This window comes from Urocitellus parryii, chromosome 10, assembly GCF_045843805.1.
Source record: "Urocitellus parryii isolate mUroPar1 chromosome 10, mUroPar1.hap1, whole genome shotgun sequence".
NCBI classification, from domain to species: domain Eukaryota; kingdom Metazoa; phylum Chordata; class Mammalia; order Rodentia; family Sciuridae; genus Urocitellus; species Urocitellus parryii.
The window spans coordinates 106759178-106779196 of NC_135540.1; the positions used below are offsets into that span (position 1 = coordinate 106759178).

At 41.9% G+C, this 20019-nt stretch overlaps 1 protein-coding gene across 1 annotated transcript in view; it reads left to right on the forward strand.

Annotated features, from left to right (window-relative positions):
* Positions 1 to 2428, forward strand: part of Lrrc66 (leucine rich repeat containing 66) — a 28409-nt gene extending 25981 nt beyond the window's left edge. The window contains exon 4 of the mRNA XM_026386679.2: positions 172 to 2428. Coding sequence (XP_026242464.2) covers positions 172 to 2168 — 1997 coding nt within the window. The 3' untranslated portion in view covers positions 2169 to 2428. The remainder of the gene's footprint in view (positions 1 to 171) is intronic.
* The last annotated feature ends 17591 nt before the right edge of the window (positions 2429 to 20019 follow it).

Below are 20019 nucleotides of genomic sequence, written 5' to 3' on the forward strand. Positions count from 1 at the left end.
CATTAGACAAGAATGAATGAATGAATGAATGAATGAAGACTGCTTGTCACCATGTAATATACACTTGAAAATATAGTAAGATAAGGGCTGAGGAGGACTCACAGCTTTGATACACCCTGGAACCTTATACTCAGATCCACTCAGTGTGTGGTTTTTGTCTCCCACTTACAGGGGATGAGAAGGCACATTTGGAGATTTCCAAAAGCAGAATTTCCAGGGAGATTCACCTTCCTCCCACTGATCTGAACCACATGAAAAGCCTCATAAGGAACAAAGCAGCGAGGCCCCAGGGAGGAGCGTCTGTGCGCTTTACCACTCTGAGGAAGGAGGCCCACACTGGCTCTGATCTCAGGGAGATGCAAGGACAGCTGCCAAGAGTGGGCAGAAATGCCGGGGATGTTCACGTTGCTGGCAGAAAGGAGGACGATTCCCAGGACCTCGTCCTGGCCATCTGCCTGTCTGTGTTCATCACGTTCTTTGTGGCTTTCTGCCTGGGGGCTTTTACAAGACCTTATGTTGACAGACTGTGGCAACAAAGATGCTGGCACAAAAGCCCCGGTTCAGATAATGCCTATTCAAATGAGGGCTTCTATGATGAAATCGAAGCTGCAGGGAGCACACAGCATCCAAGGACCGATCTGCACCAAGCTTTGCATGATCCAAAACTCTGTGAGAACCCGCACTCTTTTTTGGTGACAGAGCCAAGTCCATGTGCCACTGTCATTCCCAACAAAACTCTGAGAAGCAGCAGAAAGGAACCTGGCAGTCTGCAGAGCACAGAACAATGCAGGGCCAACACTGGGGCAGCAAGTAGAAATGATAACATGTTTCCAAACAGCAGTGCAACCCATTTCACTCTGTGCAGACATCCAAATGCTCATAATGATGAGCTAATTTCAGCAGCACAGGACCACATCTATAGGAATGATATTCTCAGGGAATTAAATTATGAAACTGTGGCCCAGGAATATTCTCCCAGTGAGCATTCAATGGGTGGCTCTGCCATAGCTGGCACATTAAGGACTTTCTCTGGCTCAACCCATAATCATTTGAATGAATTAGACCCATCACTCCCCAGAGAAGTGACAGCTTCTGAATCCAAAATGCTAACACATGCAAATGCACAGAGGACTGGAGAGAGTAAGGAAATCAAGGGCCCTGAACAGTCACCTTTGGAAACTACGGGTTTGCAAATAGAATTTTCTAAGGAAATGCAAGTGAGCAATTTCATCAGCTTGCTGAATGCACAGCAGCCAGGGAGCCAGGGGGCCAAAGCTGAGGAAGAGCATTCAGAAATCTACAGTGCAAGCACTTGTATCCACCCAAGAGATGCAGACCCATCAGCCCTCATACCAAGATGGGCTAGTGACCTCAGTGTCACTCCTGCGAATGAGAAGCCAGTGCCAAAAAGTGCACCCTTTGACACTCAGTATGACTTGGAGACTGACTACGATTCCGACGAAGGATCTTTGTTCACCCTCAGTTCAGAGGGTTCAGAGGTGACAAGGGACATGACTGAAGAAGAGCAGCATGGTGAGGAGAGCAGTGGAGCCACCAAGCCCCTGCAAGTTGAGAATCCAGGGATGCACAAGGACAGTGTTATGTCAGTAGAAAGTCTTCAGGACAACATCACCTTCCAGAAGATTCTGGGGAAATATGAAACTCAGGAAGATAATTTTGGAAAATCTCTCATTTCTGGATCAGACTCTGGTTTGCGCAAGACTTCTTTGGAAAGTGCCTCTAACATCAACATATCTGAGGATCCATTAACCTGGCCTAGATCCCTGGGTAATAGTCCTTCAAGTGATGAGATTCCAGACATGTCCGCTTATGATTATGTCATAGCTCTGCAGGAGACACCAGAATGGCATTGCTCACTTAGAGACCTAGAATTTTCAAACGTGGACATTTTACCACAAACACCTCCACATTCTGCCGAAGATCCCTCAGATACTGTTGAGAGAGCCTGCCATGAAAAAGACATAGACACTTGTAGATATGAGCCTTTCGTTCAAGGAATAGACACAGCTCAAAAAGATTTTGCTCTCAAGATTTCTGCAGGGGAAAACTTAAAACTCTCACAACAAGATTCCCAAGGGGGAGACCAGGATTCCAACCAAATGGACACTGATGCAAATCAGGGGCTTTATGTCCACTTGAGGACCTAAACTCTAGAAAACTCATAAACTGAATGCAGGTGTTACAATCCTATGGTGATAAGCTGGTTCTTGAGTGTGAAATGGGAGAATATTTTGGAGATAGTTCCAAGAACTAAGCACTATCATTACAAGAGCTTCCAAATAAACCCAGTTCACTAAGAGCACAAGAGCACTGCAGTGATAGAAACCAGGGTAAATATTCAGAGGAGAATCCATAGGAAAAGATGATTACAAGGTCTGTGCTCAGACGCAGACCCAGAGCAACCTGATGGGAGTTGGCTGTGTATGTGAACAGCCCCATTGTGACAAAGACAAGGACGTTCAACTTGGTAATCACAGGGAATTCATGTGACATTTTAGTCCACAGTGAAGCACTTACATGGAAATGTTGAAGAGATTTTTAATGAATTCTCCACAGAGACTAGCACAGCTTTTTGAAGACTGATCATGAAACCATAAGATTGGAAGGGTTTAGAACAATTTAAATATTTTAATAAGTTACAGAGAAGAGAGACCATTTCATAGAACAAAATGTTAATTAAAATTCAATTTTCAAGAGAAAAGGTAATGTTTTCTGTAAAAGAAAAAGGTCCACCACCATTGTCCTTGATGAGCCTTCTTGGTGTGACTCTCCAGCTTGGTCTCTCATGAGCTGTTCTTCTGTTTATTCTTCAGCTTCTCTGACATTTTCTCAGTTTCCTTCTTGACTCTCCTTCTTTGCTTGCCCCCTTAAAGGCAGTATTCCTCCAGGATTTTCCCCCAGTCTTTCCTTATGACCCCTTTACCCATACTGGGGAATGGTGAAGAAACAATACTATAAATCTGAGTTGGGCCAAGACAGGTTTTGCAAGGACTGATGAAAAGTTCTTGCAAATGTGGAACCTACTGCTTCACAATCAGCTTGATATAGATGATGCTAGATCTGCACAACAAGGCCCAGCCTCCCTGTTACACTCCATACTCACATCCTTAAACCCACTTGCTCAATCCATGTGAATTATCCAGCACCTAAAATCCATCCTTTTCCTTCACAAACATCACGTCCTATATTGTCTTTCTTGATTAACAATAGCATGGCATCCTCCAAGTAAATCCAGTTAGTTACAACTTCTGACTCAGTTCTGATTCATTCTCTTTCATTTCTTACATCTGAGTAGCCTGTAAGCCAAGTGCATTGGAAGTTCCTGGATGGATATAGGATAGGGAGATAGGTATGGCAACCTGGATGGAGGCTAGGCAATTTGTGCTAAATCAGGGTTTATGAAGAAGATGGAAATTGATAGAATGTGGGAAAGAACACTAAGAGTCCCTTAATCTACCTCATGGTAGAATCCTGTGGGATCCAGCTCCTCAATAACTCTTAAACTTGTCGTGTCTACTCTCAGTCTCCAAATAAGGTGCATCCCTTGACTATCACCTAGATTATTGTGATCTTTAGTACTTCTCTGTGTGCCACTCATCTCCTAATAGTCTTATATCCAGTTTACTACTCCCCTGCTCAAAAGTCATCTCCTAACAGTCTTATATCCAGTTTACTACTCCCCTGCTCAAAAACCTCTGATGGATGCTGTTATCTTTATAAAAACCAAATTCCATAATATGGACACATTCCACCTTTCCAATTACCTCACTGTACATTCTATTCTTGTTTATATCATTTATGACAATTATTTATCTCAGCAAACTCCTGAGACCCTTACTGGATTCCCAATTAATTTCTTTCCCACTCATAATCACTATTTTAAAACTTTGACTATCCTTGATGTTTCAATGAGAAAATTTGGAAATCTGGACTGTGAGGAAGAAATTTCTTTCTCTTACCCCATAGCTGTAAACATGTTTATATCCATATTTACCCTCATTATTTTTCTCCAGTCTAAGAAGAAATCAGTATTCTATGGTCAAGGATAATCCCTCCAGACTGCTTTTGCTTCAGTCCTGGGTATAGATCCTTCATTCATCCCATTTCTGCACACCCAAGCTCTCCATATCTATTGGATGTTTCTTGGTGTTTCATGTTCAAGTCCTCTCAACATTAAAATTAAAGAAAAGAACACCTAGCAGCTCCTCAAAATACTACCTTCTCTCTATCATAGCTAAGCTCCTCAAAGCAATGGTCAAAGGACGGTCCACTGACTTTTCAGCATGCTGTGGTCAAGCTTCATCCTCCCTCTAACCTGTGCCATTAAAAGTCAAAAGCAACTTTCAACTGACACATGCAACGGACTCTTCACTCTTCATCAAGTAAAACCACTGCAGCACTTGACCCTTGGCCACTCCCACCTGGAAACGTTGCATTAGTCAACTTCCCACTGCTGTGACACAAGAACTGAGATAAATCAACTTAAAGGAGGAAATGTTTATTTTGGCTCCTGGTTTCAGAGGTTTCAGTCCAGTTTACTTTGAGGCCTACAATGAGGTGGAACATCAGAGCAGTGGGAGCATGTGGTGGAGGAGGCTGCTCCCCTCATGGTGGCCAGGAATCAGATGAGAGCTAACTGTACAGCAAAGCCCTTTGACAAAACACACGAACCTATGAATCCATTGTTGAGGTTGGAGCCCTCATGACACAAATACCTCCCAAAGGTCCCACCTCTGAACACTGCTGCACTGGAGACCAAGCCTTCCACACATAAGCTTTGGGGGAGAGATTTAGGATCCAAACTGTAACACTCTTTTTCTGTGCCTTCTGTGATATGGTTCAGTAAAGGTGAGGATCCCAGAAGGACAGAGATTGCAAGAAACAGGGATGACTGAAGACACCTTCATGAAGAATCATTTGCAAAGATCCAGGCAGGGTTAAAGGAAACTAACAAGGGAAGGTGAAGGATGTGAGGACTAGCAAGAGGGGAGAGGCTTTACCAGCCTCAGGCCTGAAAGACTGGGGAGTTGCCAGGTTGCCCGACAGTCCAGCAGGAACAAGCCAGGGAACCCGGACCCTCAGCCTCTCCATCTTCCAGTCTCCTCACAGCACCTCCCAGTGCCTCCTAGTGCCCAACCTCCAGAAGCTAGATAGAGGTCAAGAGAGCCGGTTAAGATGGTCCACAGTGGTCAGCCTTCCCAGCCACAGAGCAGGATGGAGAAGGGTAGAAAGTAGGTTTTGGAGAATATCCACCACACACTGGTTCCTAATTCTGCTTCTCAGATCTTTCTTTCTCAAGCTCCTTTTCCAGCTTCTCTTTCTATGCTCACCTCTTAAATATGCATGTTTTCTAGGCTTTGGGCCTTGACTATCCTATCTTCTCACTTACCTCACTTTCCTTGTGAGAGCTGTCAATCCTTATGGCTTCAACTACCACTTAATGGTTAATATTTCCTATTTCTGTAACTCCAGCTTTGAAATCTTTCCAGAACTTTACACTCACATCCAGTTGTCTATTGGACATCTGCATAGGCACTTCAAGCTAAGCATATCTAAAAGGAAACCCAGTATCTCCCTCTAATCCTGTACCCATCAAATCTGTTACAGACACGCCCGCCCGCCTGCATCACTTAACTCTGCCTGGGCCCTCGATGCTGCCTACTTTTTTAGGTTGCACATCTGATGTCACCACAATGCACTGGCAAGCTTCTTCTCTTTATTCAAGGCTCTATTTAAGTGTTACCTCCTCCAAAGCCTTTCTCACTTCCTTACAACCCACGTAGAACTAGCTCTCCCTCGTTCCCTTAGGCCTCCACTGCACTGATCTTTACCGTAGAAGAAATGAGGTTTCACATAGCTTGATAGAGACCTACTGGACTCTTCTGTTGACAAAATTCCAACTATGTAGTGATTTTCAGTCCCATCATGCAGTCTGTGAAGATAAAGGTCATCTCAGTGCTGGCAGGTATTTCATAAAGTAAAAAAAAATAAATAAAATTTTTAAAAAATCATATTCCAGAAACAGAGAAAAAAAAGTATGCACAGCTTTGAATATTTTTGTTTGCTTACTTATTTTTGTTCAGACTTCCCAAAAGAGTTCTGGTAGTGTGGCATAAACATCACAAGCTTTTTAGTTAAACAGCTCTATTTCTTAGCAAGCCCCTTGTTTTCTGTAAAAAATAAAACTTTTGGGCTGGGATTGTGGCTCAGCAGAGAGCGCTTGCCTAGCATGGGCAGGACCCGGGTTCAATCCTCAGCACCACATAAAAATAAAGGCATTGTGTTGTCCATCTACACCTAAAAATAAATGTTAAAAAAGGAATGTTTTTTAAAAAAATAATTCTCTTTTTTGTACCAGGGATTGAACCCAGAGGTGCATTACCATTGACCCACATCCCCAGCTCTTTTTTACATTTTATTTAGAGACAGAGTCTGAGTTCCTTAGGGCCTCACTAAGTTGCTGATGCTGGCCTTGAACTTTCAATCCTCCTGCCTCAGCCTCCCAAGTCACTGGGATTACAGTCATGCGCCACCCCCCCCCCATAAAAATAATTTTTAAACTTCTCCCTCAGCTTAGCTTGATATAAGATTTGAGGCCTGCCCTGTATCAGATTTCCAAAATTGCTAGGGATCTGCCACAAAATAGCCTCAAACTTTAAGCTACCCAAGTATACTGAGTCCCTATTCCCCAGTTTTCCCTTTGTTTTAGTTTCTCTTATTCTAATTATGTTTCTAGTTCTGGTCTTACTTAAATGACTTTAAATCACATCTTACTGTTTATTTCAATAACCCTCTTTGCATTTCTTTGGCAGAGTAACTCTTAAATTTTCATCAGCCTAACAATTCCTTATCATGATATTGTAGCCTAAAAAACATTTTTTAAATCTCTGATATAATTTATCTTCATGTGTTTCTAAAGCCATTAAATAAATATTCGATCAATACTTACCTAACCCAAAGCATGAAATTTTAATCCTCTCCTTGAAGAGCAGCAGGTACTATAAATGATTTGTCATTATTTAATGCTGCATCCTAGAAATCCTTCAGGTTCAATAAGGTCATGTTTGGATCAGAAGGACAGAACTTTCCTCCCCGTCCAAGGTGTGAGGCTGGTCTTTTGTCTCTCCTGAAGAAAGTTTTGTCCAGTTCTTTTCCAGGACCACACAGGGCAAAAGGGAGAATCAAGGGAGTAACCAGGAATACACAGGAATAATTCTTAGAACTACCAGCAGAAAATAAATGCAGTCAAGCGGATGTCCACTTGCTTACAATCTATTTGAAATATGAAAGCCACTCTCTCAAGGCTGCAACTTTTGTTTGAAGTACTTTGAGATCCAAGGGAAATGGAGGTAGGAGGGATAGAAGCAGTTCTTCCTATGGGTGCCAAGTTTTGATGAGGTCAGTAGTGCTTTACACTAGATTAATCAGCCATCAAGAAAACATGAGTGGCAAGCTGCAGGCTTGCCGCAGGAGGTCTGGTCAGCCTGCCCACTGATTCAAGGGGAGAGAGGCCCATCTTTTTGCTGCCTGAATACATCATATCTTTTGCACTTGAAGCAAGACTGTCTAACTCTCTGAATCTAGTTTCTGCACAAACGTATCCAGTTCACTTTTTTCAAACTCCCACCTTAATATTTCATTAAACTCTAGGAGACATGGGCAATTGTGTGACTAAATTCTCAGACTCTCTCCATAATTTGGTATATAATGAATGTACCTCTGAAACTACAGAGAAGGTAAGGACATTCCAAACCTCGGCATGAAATTTTTTCAGTCCTTGGTTGACATATATTTCATCTGCCTGTGTGTGTGTGTGTGTGTGTGTGTGTGTGCACGCACGTGCGTGCATGTACTTCTGAAGCTATTCGTAGAATTATACAGGAATAACATCTTTGCTCATTTGAATATATACAACTCACACTTGCTATTTGAAAAGAAAATTCTCATTATTTTTCTTTGGCTATCATTACCGATTCTGGCTTTTCACAACTGAACATAATTTAAGTTAGCCATAATTTTTTATTTTACTTCTTGATGGCCAAATTATCACAGCTGGACCAATGGGATCCCCTCTCAGCTAGCTTCTGTGTGTTTATCCAGAATTTCTAAATTACCATTGCTTTTTGTCAATAAATGTTCCAAGACGGTCTATATTATTATCCCATGATTGGAAATGAGATTATACCCTGCTTTCTTTTAGTGGAAAATAAATTGCTCAGGTTTTTGTTTATTTTTTTGTTTGCTATGATGTGAAATTTGTATTAATAATGGGAAAAAGCCTCACACTTCATACGCCTCATTCTACAAATCCCACACCAAAAGCCAAGGAGCTTGTGGGGCAAATAAAGCTGGGAAGACTACAGAGAAGGTAAGTAATCTCATAATCAGAGTACTAAGGAAAAGTCACTGGTATCTTTGAAGTCACCTTGATTGACACAGGCAGGCAGGTAGGCATGGCTAGAGGCTGTAATAGTAGAGATTAAAAATTCACATAAACCAACCAGGCACACTGGCACACACCTGTAATCCTAGCTACTCAGGAAGCTGAGACAGGAGGCTCCCAAGTTCAAAGCCAAACTGGACAGCTTATTGAGACCCTATCTCAGAAAGAAAGAAAGAAAGAAAGAAAGAAAGAAAGAAAGAAAGAAAGAAAGAAAGAAAGAAAGAAAGAAAGAAAGAAAGAAAGAAAGAAAGAAAGAAAGAAAGAAAGAAAGAAAGAAAGAAAGAAAGAAAGAAAGAAAGAAAGAAAGAAAGAAAGAAAGAAAGAAAGAAAGAAAGAAAGAAAGAAAGAAAGAAAGAAAGAAAGAAAGAAAGAAGAAGAAGAAAGAAAGAAAGAAAGAAAGAGAAAGAAGGAAGGAAGGAAGGAAGGAAGGAAGAAATAAATGGACTAGGGATGTAGCTCAGTGGTAGAGCACTTGCGTAGCATGCACAAGGCCCTGGGTTCGATCCCCAGTACCAAAAACAAAACAATCATATAAACCACTCAGTGGAAATGCTGGCCCCAGTACAGTTAGGGCAGCTAACTATAGTTAGGCCAGCTGTGGGGTGCTGGGACAGTGCATACTGAAGGTGATCTAAGCAGAGACTCCCTAGGTACAGGCCCCAAATGTAGTCTAGGCTGGAACACAATGTTATGGGGCTGCCCAGGAAGCCTGTGCAGGTATTCATTTTAATTTTCACCTATCATATCCCAATATTCCATGTATAGGCCACCTATAAAAACTTCATATTCAACTTCATGTTTAAGTTTTTATGGGTGTCCTGTACAAGGGACATCAGGACATAATGGGTTCAAACAACTCAAGGAATCTTGCTCCCCAGACAGCAGCCGAGTTATGGAATTTTTCCCTTCCTGCTAAAGAGTATTAGTCTGCTACAGCTCTTCTGGCTCCCCTTGCCTAGGAAAAATCTGCTATGATCCAACTTGACTTCTAAGTTAGACTGACATCATTTTATAATGGGTAAGACCTGATGGATGTTATAAACGTGCTTTCTGAAACCATCAATTTCTTCCCTCCCTGTGCATATGAGATACACCAAGAAGTAGAAGTTGTTCTTCTGCCTTGAACCTGAGCTTATCTGTGTCTGCTTTACCCAATACAGAACAGTGGAAGTGATACCACAGGACTTCTGAGTTTTTCATAAGAAGCTTTGTAGCCTCTGCCTGGGTTGCTCACTCTGGATGAAGCCAGCCACCTTGTAAGAAGTCCAGTTACCCTAAGACCACCATAATATAAGGAAGCCCAAGTTGGCCATGTGAAAAAGCCACATGGAAAGAGAGATGCCCAACTGCCTCCCAGTGGTTCCAGACACCCTTCCCTGATACCAGATATTTGAATAAAGATGATTTCAGTCCCAGCCCCTGCAATCCCATAAACCCTGAAGCAAGAATACTTTGACCAAACCCATCAACCTCCAGAGATGTGAAAAAATAATAACAAATTGTCTTAAGCTCCTAAGTTTAAGAAAGACTTGTTTACACATAGTCAACCCCAAAATAAAGGTATGTACTATACTAAGTATGTACTCTATAAAAATTAGGCATGGGGTCGCATAAGATTCTTTGTCTTGAGAGTCATGCTGTAGTAGTTGCTCCTGAGCCACTTTAGGGGTGCAACTGGAAAAGATCTCTTGCATTAATGAATGCATGTTAGTGCTTAATAAGTTTAGTTTTATATTTGCTCTATGACATACACACTAAATTTTAATTCCTATTCCAAACTTTAGTTTTAATTCCCTTTCTTTCATAATTTGCCAAGTTATAGGACCATTTATAATTTAAGGACAGTACCTTTAATAAAGGGTGTTGAGGAAACTGGAGATTCAAAAGTAGAAGAATGAAATTGGATTCTTATTTCACCCATATACAAAAATCAACTCAAAATTCATGAAAGAATTCAATGTAAGACCTGAAACAATAAAGCATCTAAAGAAAACATAGGAGAAAAACTCCATGACATAGGTCTGGACAATGATTTTTTTGGATATTTTTTGCCCAAAAGCACAGGCAAGGAAAACAAAATAGACAGATGGGATTGCATCTAACTGCTGCACAGGAAAGAAAACAACTAACAGTGAAAAGAGAACCCAAGGATTGGGAGAAAATATTGCAAACTATAATCTGATAAGGGGCTAATCTGCAAAATATATAAGGGTCTCAAGTCAGTAGCATGACATAACCCAATTCGAAAATAGACAAAGGACCTAAAGACATTTCTTAAAATAAGAGAGATGAATGGCCAGCTATAAATGAAAAAAAAAATGTTCACTATCTCTAATCATCAGGGAATTACAAATTAAAACCACAATGAGCTACCACATTTAAAAACATCCTATTACGGGTTGCTTCTCAAATTTCTTTGTTTAGATTTACCAGGGTGGAAATCTAAACAATGCTTCCTGTTGTGTTTTGGATTAGCTACTCTTTCAAATACCAGAAATCAGAATATCTTCTCTAAAGTATTGGTAGGACCAGGAATAGATTTTAGTAGAAAAAAGAAAAAACACAATTTGCTTTAAGGAGAATTACATTTATATTAATTAACAAACACCACTCAGTATCTTTTTTTAGGGGGGGCGGGGGTGAGCGAATACCAGAGATTGAACTCAGGGGCACCCAACAACTGAACCACATCTCCAGCCCTATTTTGAATTTTTTATTTAGAGACATTATTTATTTTGAGTTGCTTAGCGCCTCACTAATGCTGAGGCTGGCTTTGAACTTGTGATCCTCCTGCCTCAGCCTCCCGAGCCACTGGGATTATAGGTGCATGCAACCACACCAGGCCTGTCCACTTAATTAATATCTATTACTGCCTATTACCATAGTTGTATTTTGTGACTTTTGAAACTTTTCCAAAATCTATTCCATCATGATTTACATACAAACAAACAAAAAAGAATTTACATTTCATGTGAATAAAAAGGAGGCTTTTATCATAGAACAATTTATTAACAAGAGAGTTCTGATAGCTTTACAATGAATAGCTGGAAAACAGACAAAAAGGTTGTCACCAGAGGCAGGACTGTCACACTTATTCTTACCTGAGGCATGTCTCCACCCTGTTATTTAATAATTACACACTTAATTACAGCACCTTCTCTTCTCAATAAAGATATATCATTTACATAGCCCCATTAAACAAATGTATATTCAGGTGCAAGAGATTTTTGTCTTATGATTTCTTCTGATTAAAAATATATTCCTTTCTTGGGGCTGGGATTGTGGCTTAGTGGTAGAGTGCTCGCCTAGCATGCATGAGGCACTGGGTTCGATCCTCAGCACCACATAAACGTAAAATAAAGATATGTGTCCACCTAAAGCTAAAAAGGCTTAAAGAGACTTACATTTTTTTTGTTTTGTTTTCATTTTTCTCAAAGATACTTCCACTACTTCCAGTACTCTGGGGCATGTACTCTGTTTGACTTCCTTGTCATGCAACATTGCCATGTCTTGTCATTTCTGCCTGTGAACTACCTTCCCTGTTAGCTCCATGGCCCTCCACACGTGCCCTTGACCATGTAAGTCTAAGGGGGCTGGCTGTTTTCAGGCCACCTCTGCTCAAGCACTATGAGATTTGGTTATTCTAGACTAATTTTTACAGGAGCTTTACAGATTGGACAAGGCATATTGGAGGGAATGAGGTCACCAAGGATGGTCACATGGCTATGATTTGGGCATCAGTTCATGAAGGTATGCATCAAAGCAGTGTCAGAGGGAGAGGCCTGGGAATGAAAAACCCACTTGAGAGACATGGTAGGGTAGAATCCCCAGTGTTGACTACTAACCTGGTCCAGTCACATGGTGGCTGCTGAGTAGATATGTATCAACTACGTGGATAAAGAAATGAAAGGAGGGAGGGAGGGAGCAAGGGAGGGACAAGGAGATGGAACAAAGAAAATCCTGATGCAGTGAGGTATAATAGGTCTTTTAAAATCTGGGTTGATAATCTAGATTAATCCTAGATGAATCTTTATCACCACATCTTTCTATGCCAATGGAAAGAAGCTAAAGAAGCAAGAGAGATTGTTCTGCAGAGGGACCCATATTCTGGATTTGCTGATTGCTCCCTGGTGTCATTCATTACCTTTGTTACTTGGCATTCTTGCTGTTCTGTCCCAGGGATGGTGTTTCCCCATTACTTTCCTCTGAATGTCCTGCTTACCCGTCCAGGCTGGCCAGCAGCTTCTCATGTTTTTATAAAGACCCTCCTGATTGTTCCAGAATCAAACTTCCTCATCCTTCTCTCTGTGTTCCCCAAGCACATTTCTTGCACTTCTATTTAGCCTTTATTTCATTCTGTCTTGCACTTGGTCCTTTTTCTGGCTGAGCTGCGTCTCAGTAGATGTCTCTGAATAATCTCCTTAGGGAGCCAGCCTCTTCCCTAAAACTGCTATTCTAAGACTTCCACTTGATTTTTTTTAGTTATCAGCCTGTTCCCCAAACTTAACAAAACAAAAACCTGAATAATTAAATTTCATTGCTAAATCACAGCCTAAATTTAGGCCTCAATGTTATGTTTGAAACTTGAGAGTAGAATTGACTTTGGGCCATATATTTTTATGGGATTGGTGGGCTTTTGGGTTGCCAGGGCAGTCCAGGTCCTAAATGCTGGCCTGTCTCCATGTGGGTCAGGACTACACTAGAGACCCCATAAATAGAGAGGGCCCTCTGACTTTCTCTCCAGGGTAGCCAGAGGGAACAAGATGTGCACCAGACCCTGCTGTTACCCTTGGAGACCCCAAGCTAACAGAATAATTCCTTCCCCTGCCCTTCTCTGAAAATACTCAGTGCTCTACCCAGAAGGGCTGGAAATGGCACTGAAACTCACAGGGGATTCTACCTATACTTTGTGGGGCTGCACTAAGATCTCCTCCTTTAGAGAAAAAGAACCTACTTCCATTTCTGTCCCTGGCTAGAAAGCTGTCCTTAGGCTAATGCACCCTGTGTCCTGGACTAAGTTCAATGAGAGCCAAGGTCAGACAAGCCAAGGTAGAAAGTAGAAACCTTCCTGCCTTCCCCTACATTGCAGTACTACATATTGAACAGAACTTAATGGAAAGTCAAATTCAAATAATGCTTGTTTGGTGAATTATCTCCTCAAACTAAAGAAAGAGTTGACTATTCCATTTTATTAAACAGTATTTACATTGTAGCTAATCAACAAGGAGAACTGGCAGAACCTCAAAGGATTCTGGATTGAACATTGTTAAATCTTTCAATGCAGATGCAGCTAGAAGGATTGGATCCAAGGGTATCTTTGACTTTTGCCCAGGACCTGGTGCAAATACGATTAGAAATGCTTTTAAATCAGGTGTAAAGTTCCAAAATGAACCAAAGAACTTTAAAAATCCCCTCAGTGTTTATTTTTGAAAAGCAGAACAATTATTACTACTATTTTCCATAAATTCTTCACTCTCATGTAAAGTTAAACCTTTCTTTGTACTTGATGACTTTAATAACTAGTGCAGATATTGCAGTCATTTCTTATATCAAAGTAAGAGTTAATTTTCCATTCAAATTCAAAGCTTTGTCTATTTATGCAGTAATAACATGAAAACAACTATAAGAAGAAAAACTTGAATTACACATTCATTCTTTTTTTTTTTTTTTTTGGTGGTGGTGCTGGGGATCAAACCCAGGGCCTCATGCATGCAAGAGCTCTGCCACTGTGCTATACCTTAGCACCATCAACTCTTTTTAGATTAATTCATTAACATTTTTGCTTCTCTCTTTCTCTGAATGTTTTTGTCTCTCTCTCTGAAAAATATATTTATATTTTTAAAATCTATATCAAATTTATATACATTAAAATTTATGATTTATATGTTAAGTATATGAAATCAGCTAACTATACAAGCTGTCCATAAAATCTGGAAGTCTAGGTGAATATACATAATGTTGTCATAAATATCTTCCATCTGAAACAATGTTGTGTATGTTCCCAGAGTCTTTGGACAGCCTGTCAATATCAAAATCATTCCAGATGCATTTTTGTCTTGCCTTAGTATTAGTTCATAATGTTGATCACTTTCCCTGAAGGCCATCCACACACCCTTTGGCAATTGAGGAGTAAAATTCTGATGCTGAAAGATGAGAAATAACGTTGAGAATTATGCAGGGAATAACACATCTTTAGCCTTGCCCTGTTGTTTTTAAACTTGTCATTCTGTTCTTTCTTATAGCTAATGTAGGTAACTGAACTGTCGCTGGAGAAATCTGGTTCTCGTTTGCAGCAGTTTCCAGTTGAACAATGAAAACTGAACTGATCTGACACAGATAGTAAGTTTCTATGCCCAGGTCACCCAGATAGTTCTACTGTCCAAACAGAATTCCCTGTGGACATCTGCCTTCAAAGAGGACACTCTGTCCTTGTACCCAGTTCTCGGGCCTTTGCCTCCCTGCTGGCTGGCTGACTTGATAGGGAACCCTGTCACCCAGGAGCTTTAAAAAGCATTTCTTTGGGGCCTCACGCCTTCCCAGAAGAACCAGGTGCCTGCAGAAGCACACGCCATGCTGGGCACCCTGCTGCTCCCTCCCTGAGAAAGCAGGCTGTGTCTTTCTTTCAGTTGGAGTTATCCCTGTGCTTTTCACAGTTCCTGCCTGAACCTTCACCTTCCTGCCATTGGAGAAGCCCTACAGAGCCAGCTTCAATGTCAGGTCTTCCACTCCCTCCAGATCCAAGGAGCTCAGCAGTCCCCCCTCACCTGCTCCTTGCATCTTTCCTGAACCTCCTTTCCCTCAGGTTTACCTGGGCCATAGTGTAGCAGGCAGCAGGGTACCTCTGGGGCCATAAGAACAGTAACAATGACAATGACCCTCAACTGCCTTCTGCTATTTTAGCAGCAGGAGTGTGTTTTTTCTGAAATTGTTTCTGTTAAAGATGGCCTAAACCCAGCTGGCAGTGGCCCCTTATACTCTAAGGCCAGCCTCCCTTCCTCCTCACTCAGACTTCCTCCAACATGTCACTGAAGCCTGCCCTCCGTGGGACCCCTTGCCCTCACAAGGAAAGACTGCACAGTGGAGAAGATCTTGGAGAAAAGAGAAATATTCCATCAAATTATCTCCCTGTTTCCCAAGGGAGAAGATCAGCCTGCATAACTGGCTGCAACTGTGATTTCAATCAGGGCTGCAAGATTCCTGAAATAAAAATACAGGATGCCTAGTCCAGCCTGCATTTTAGATAAACAACGAATACTTTCTTAGCATTTAAGTTTGTCCCATGCAATATTTGGTCCCTATTTATACTTAAAATATTATTTGTTGTTTATCTGAAATACAGATTCAATTGGATAACCTACGTTTTATTTGGCAACCCTTTTTTAATATTCAAATAAACTAAAAAATCTTCCATGCAGTGTACGGAAAGCTTCTCCCGTTCCAACAATGGAGGAGGATATTGCTGAATGTCATTTGCTGCAGTAAAGAAATGATTAGCTAGCTGGTATGTTCTGCATGAGGCAGTAAGCACATACCATCCACGCTTGCAAAAGTGCCTCTGTCAAAGCCTAAGCAATGATTTACAAAAAGGTATAAATGGAAATTCACTCACATCATATCCAGAGGGAAGAAATTCCAGAACATCAAGTTCTGCCTGCAGTTGCCAAGGAAAAACCAAATAAAATTGAACAAAACAAACCCTTGCAAAAAAAAAAAAAAAAAGGTGTTTCATTGCACAGATGCAGCATTACTTGCAGGGAGGGTGTATTAGGTAAAAGCTTGCACAATTTCAAAAAGAAGAACCTTCTTCAGAGCCTTCCATTCTGTTAGTTCTAAAACTAGTGGTCGTACTCTTCTCCCTTAATCACCCTCAGCCTCCCCAAAAACCTCATAGTTTCAAAAATATATCAGCTCTGACTTTGCCTAACCAACCTGGAAGGAATTATGTTCTATCAACTGCATGGAACAATTGAAAAGGACCATAAGCACTGCTTTAGTTTGCTAAATTGTGCACACATGCACAGGGAAATGCTCTTGTATTCACCATTCAATTCCACTGACCACCTCTAAAGTGCAAAGTGCTGTGCCCATCCAGGGATGAGGGTGCCACGTGAGGGAGGCTCCAAGTGGGAGCTGGACCAATGCCGTCCTGCCATCAGAGAGCTTAGAATTCAGTGGGAGAGACTCACCAAGACCAAATTCCTCCACCAGAAGTACAAACCCATACTGTCCTGGGAAATCGAGTCCAGGTTCGGGAAGTAAGTGGTGGAGGAGGGGAAGCAGGAATCAGAGGTGAGGGAGATGGGAAGTATGCAAGCCAGACTTTTGTTCATATTTTAATGTGATTTATGGATTTATGCAAAAGGAACGCCAGTGTATTGTTTAGACCACACATCTAAATAATAGCTGTTAAATTACATTCAAAATGTGATGGGCTATAGCCATACATGGGTCAGTAGAGGAAAAATCAATTTGCAAATTCATGAACAAGATTCTATTTACATTTAGTTATGAAGCCCCAACCACTTAGGAAAATCTAAATCTATAGATGGAAGCGTGTGGAAATTTTGTCTTCAGGTACCTAACGTTATTAAATGGCAACATGAGCAAACCAAAGCACAATGGAGGAAATGCAAATGTACATTTATTTGTATATGAATAAGGCTACCATTAAGCAAAATGGGAAATATTTCCTTTAAAAAAATGTGTGACTCCTTACCCAGAATCGAATGCACAGATTGCTTTTTGTTATTCTCCACTGCTACACAGCTGGGACAAGCACACTTCCCACCAGGTAGCAGATCACGTGGTCGCCCTGCAGAACATCTTCCAGCTCAGCTCCTCCTTTGCCTGTAGCACCCCTGGCTGCCCACTGTGCAGTCTCCACACTAAGCTCGGCACCTACTAGCCTCTTGGTTGTACCAGGTCAGCCATACTGGCTTCTCTCTTCTCTACAACATATCTGCTGGTGCCACTACAGGGTCTTTATGTTTGTTGTTTCCTCAGCATTGAGTGTATTATCTGAGTTCCTATTCTAGTTTTTTTCTCTTTTTTTTTTTGGCAGGGATGTGGGTGAGGGGTGGGCAGGTACTTGGAATTGAACCCTGGGGCACTTAACCACTGAACCACATCCCCAGCCCTTTTTAAAAAATATTTTTTATTTTTCAGACAGGATCTCACTAAGTTGTTGAGAGCCTGGCTAAATTGCTAAGGCTGGCTTTGAACTCAAGGTCCTCCTGTCTCAGCCTCCTGAACAGCTGGGATTACACGCATGTGCCCCTGCACTCGCTCCTACTCTGGTTTCTTATTGTAATAAAGATCTTAGCTCAGATTTTACCTTCCTATCTTGTGCCTAGATAGTGCACATTCCACTAAAAGCATTGTCTTGCACATTTTGACATTTATTATCTTCATGCCTTCTAAAATGATCTACAAAATTATTGTTTATTGAAGCATTTCCTTCTGAATTGTCTATAATCCCAATAAGGGCAAGAGTCTTATGCTCTGGTCACTAAAGCATCCCCTGGGCTGGGGACAGTGCCTGGTACATTGTTGGTGCTCAACAAACATGTATTGGTTGGACAAATTATGACTCCAGATAAACCAAATGGAAACAGTGTTTTCAACTACTCATATTAGAAAGGACACTCCTATTCATTGCAGAACAAAGTCCCAGACTGATTAATTTCAGAAATAACTAAAGAAAAATGCCATTCAATCTCCTATTGGAACAACTTTGTGTGATTTCTTGGAAGCATCCCCATGTTCTAGGAAACTGGAAAATTAGAAGAATGTTTACAATTTCTGACTTTCAGTCTGACTCTTTCTTTACTTAAAACATTTTTATAAAATTTCAACAGAAAGAGCCACAAAGCACCACCTCCCTGACAGTTCTCATCATTGCCAGATAATTCCTTGTCCCAACTTCTATATGCTTTGGAGAAAGGAAGCACAGTTGGAGTTGTAATTTAGAAAGGAGTTGGGTAAGGATTCCTGGGATTTGCAGATCCTTGGTGGTACCCATGCCCTCCCTTGGCTTTGGTTTGGTCCCTCGAGTCTGCATGTCTTCCTTTTCCTTTTCTAGGGCCTCAACCAAAGCACCTACCTGGGCTTTTCCCCAGTCGTGGACAACTCCCTGTGTTCTGCATGATGCACTCCCATCAGGGCCCAGTTGCACATCAAGGGAAGCTTTATAATAACCCTCTGTGGTCTCATCAGTGAGCCTCTCTGGAGTTCAGCACTCTTCAAGGGCATGGGGCAGGTTTCTATCATTCTTTGGGTGCAATGCCTCAGCCTACAAAACTGGAACTTGGGGATGGGGTTGTGGCTCAGAGGAAAAGCACTTGACTAGCATGCATGAGGCACTGAGTTTGATCCCCAACACCACATAAAAATTAAATAAAGCTATTGTGTCCACCTATAACTAAAGAATAAATATTTTTTTTAAAAAACTGGGACTTGGAATATAATCAAGCCACTGATAGCCTCCTTACATCTAATGTGTGACCATTTACCTTGAGAAATCTTTTCAAGGGAGTGTGCATAACCCTGAAGGAATAAATAATCTTGTGACCTTTAGAAGTGAGGATAGTTAGGAGTTTCACTTTCCACCCACAACTCTGTTGGAACTCATATCAAATCACAAATCAGATTCTCTGGAGCCAAAAAGCCAATAAATGGCTGGTTCTCTCTGGGGACATTAGCCATCTAGCAGCCTATGGTAGGAAGAGTGCCAACGAGTCAGCCCCTGCCTGAGTCTTTCACTAACCCTCAGCAGGTGTCACATGGAGTAGGTGAGCATGGTGTGTACCCAGCCCCAGAAACCCTGACTTGAGGGAGTCTGCTTCCTCTGCAGCATGCCTCTTCTCTATCACCTCCTCCCTCAGGCTGCTCCCTGCAAACACTACCCTGAGAAGCAGCCTGAGACCAGGGTGAGAGCTCTGCATTCTGGGCACACACACCCAGCAAGAACTTACAGCATCCCGCATGGCAGTCACCTCTCCCCTCAGGGTACAGAGCCAGTCCTCAGGACTCGGCTCAGAAAGCCTCCTCCATTGGATTAGGAAGACCCCCTTCCTGCCCTGGTGTCCAGGGTGCACAGGCTTGCAGTTGAAGACAGAGGATGTGAAATATTGAGAGTGAAAGGTTGGGAACCCGCCCCTTGTGTCTTGAGGGTTTGTGGGAGGTGATAAGAGAGGAAGCAGGAGAAGAGTGACCTACCTTTCCTGACAGAGGTAAGGCGTGGGTTAGAGAGGCCAGGGAAATGCTCAGGCCTCAGTGAGATCCTGGGAGGGCGAGTTCCCAGACCAGCCAGGTTCTTGCAGCCAAGGAGGCTCAGTGGTGCCCATGGCCAGGGAAGTGGAGAGTCAGAAGTGAGCTGGCCCAAGCTGCTCTTTCTCCATGGTGGTGTGGCTAAGATCCAGAAAATCCTGCAATGACCCAGAAGCAGGGTGGCCTGGGCCTAATTTATTTACCTTTCCAGTTTCCTTTGGTCATATGCATCCAGGCCCACACATGGAGCTGCTGCCCCAAATAGGGGACCTTTTCCTTTTCTGCCA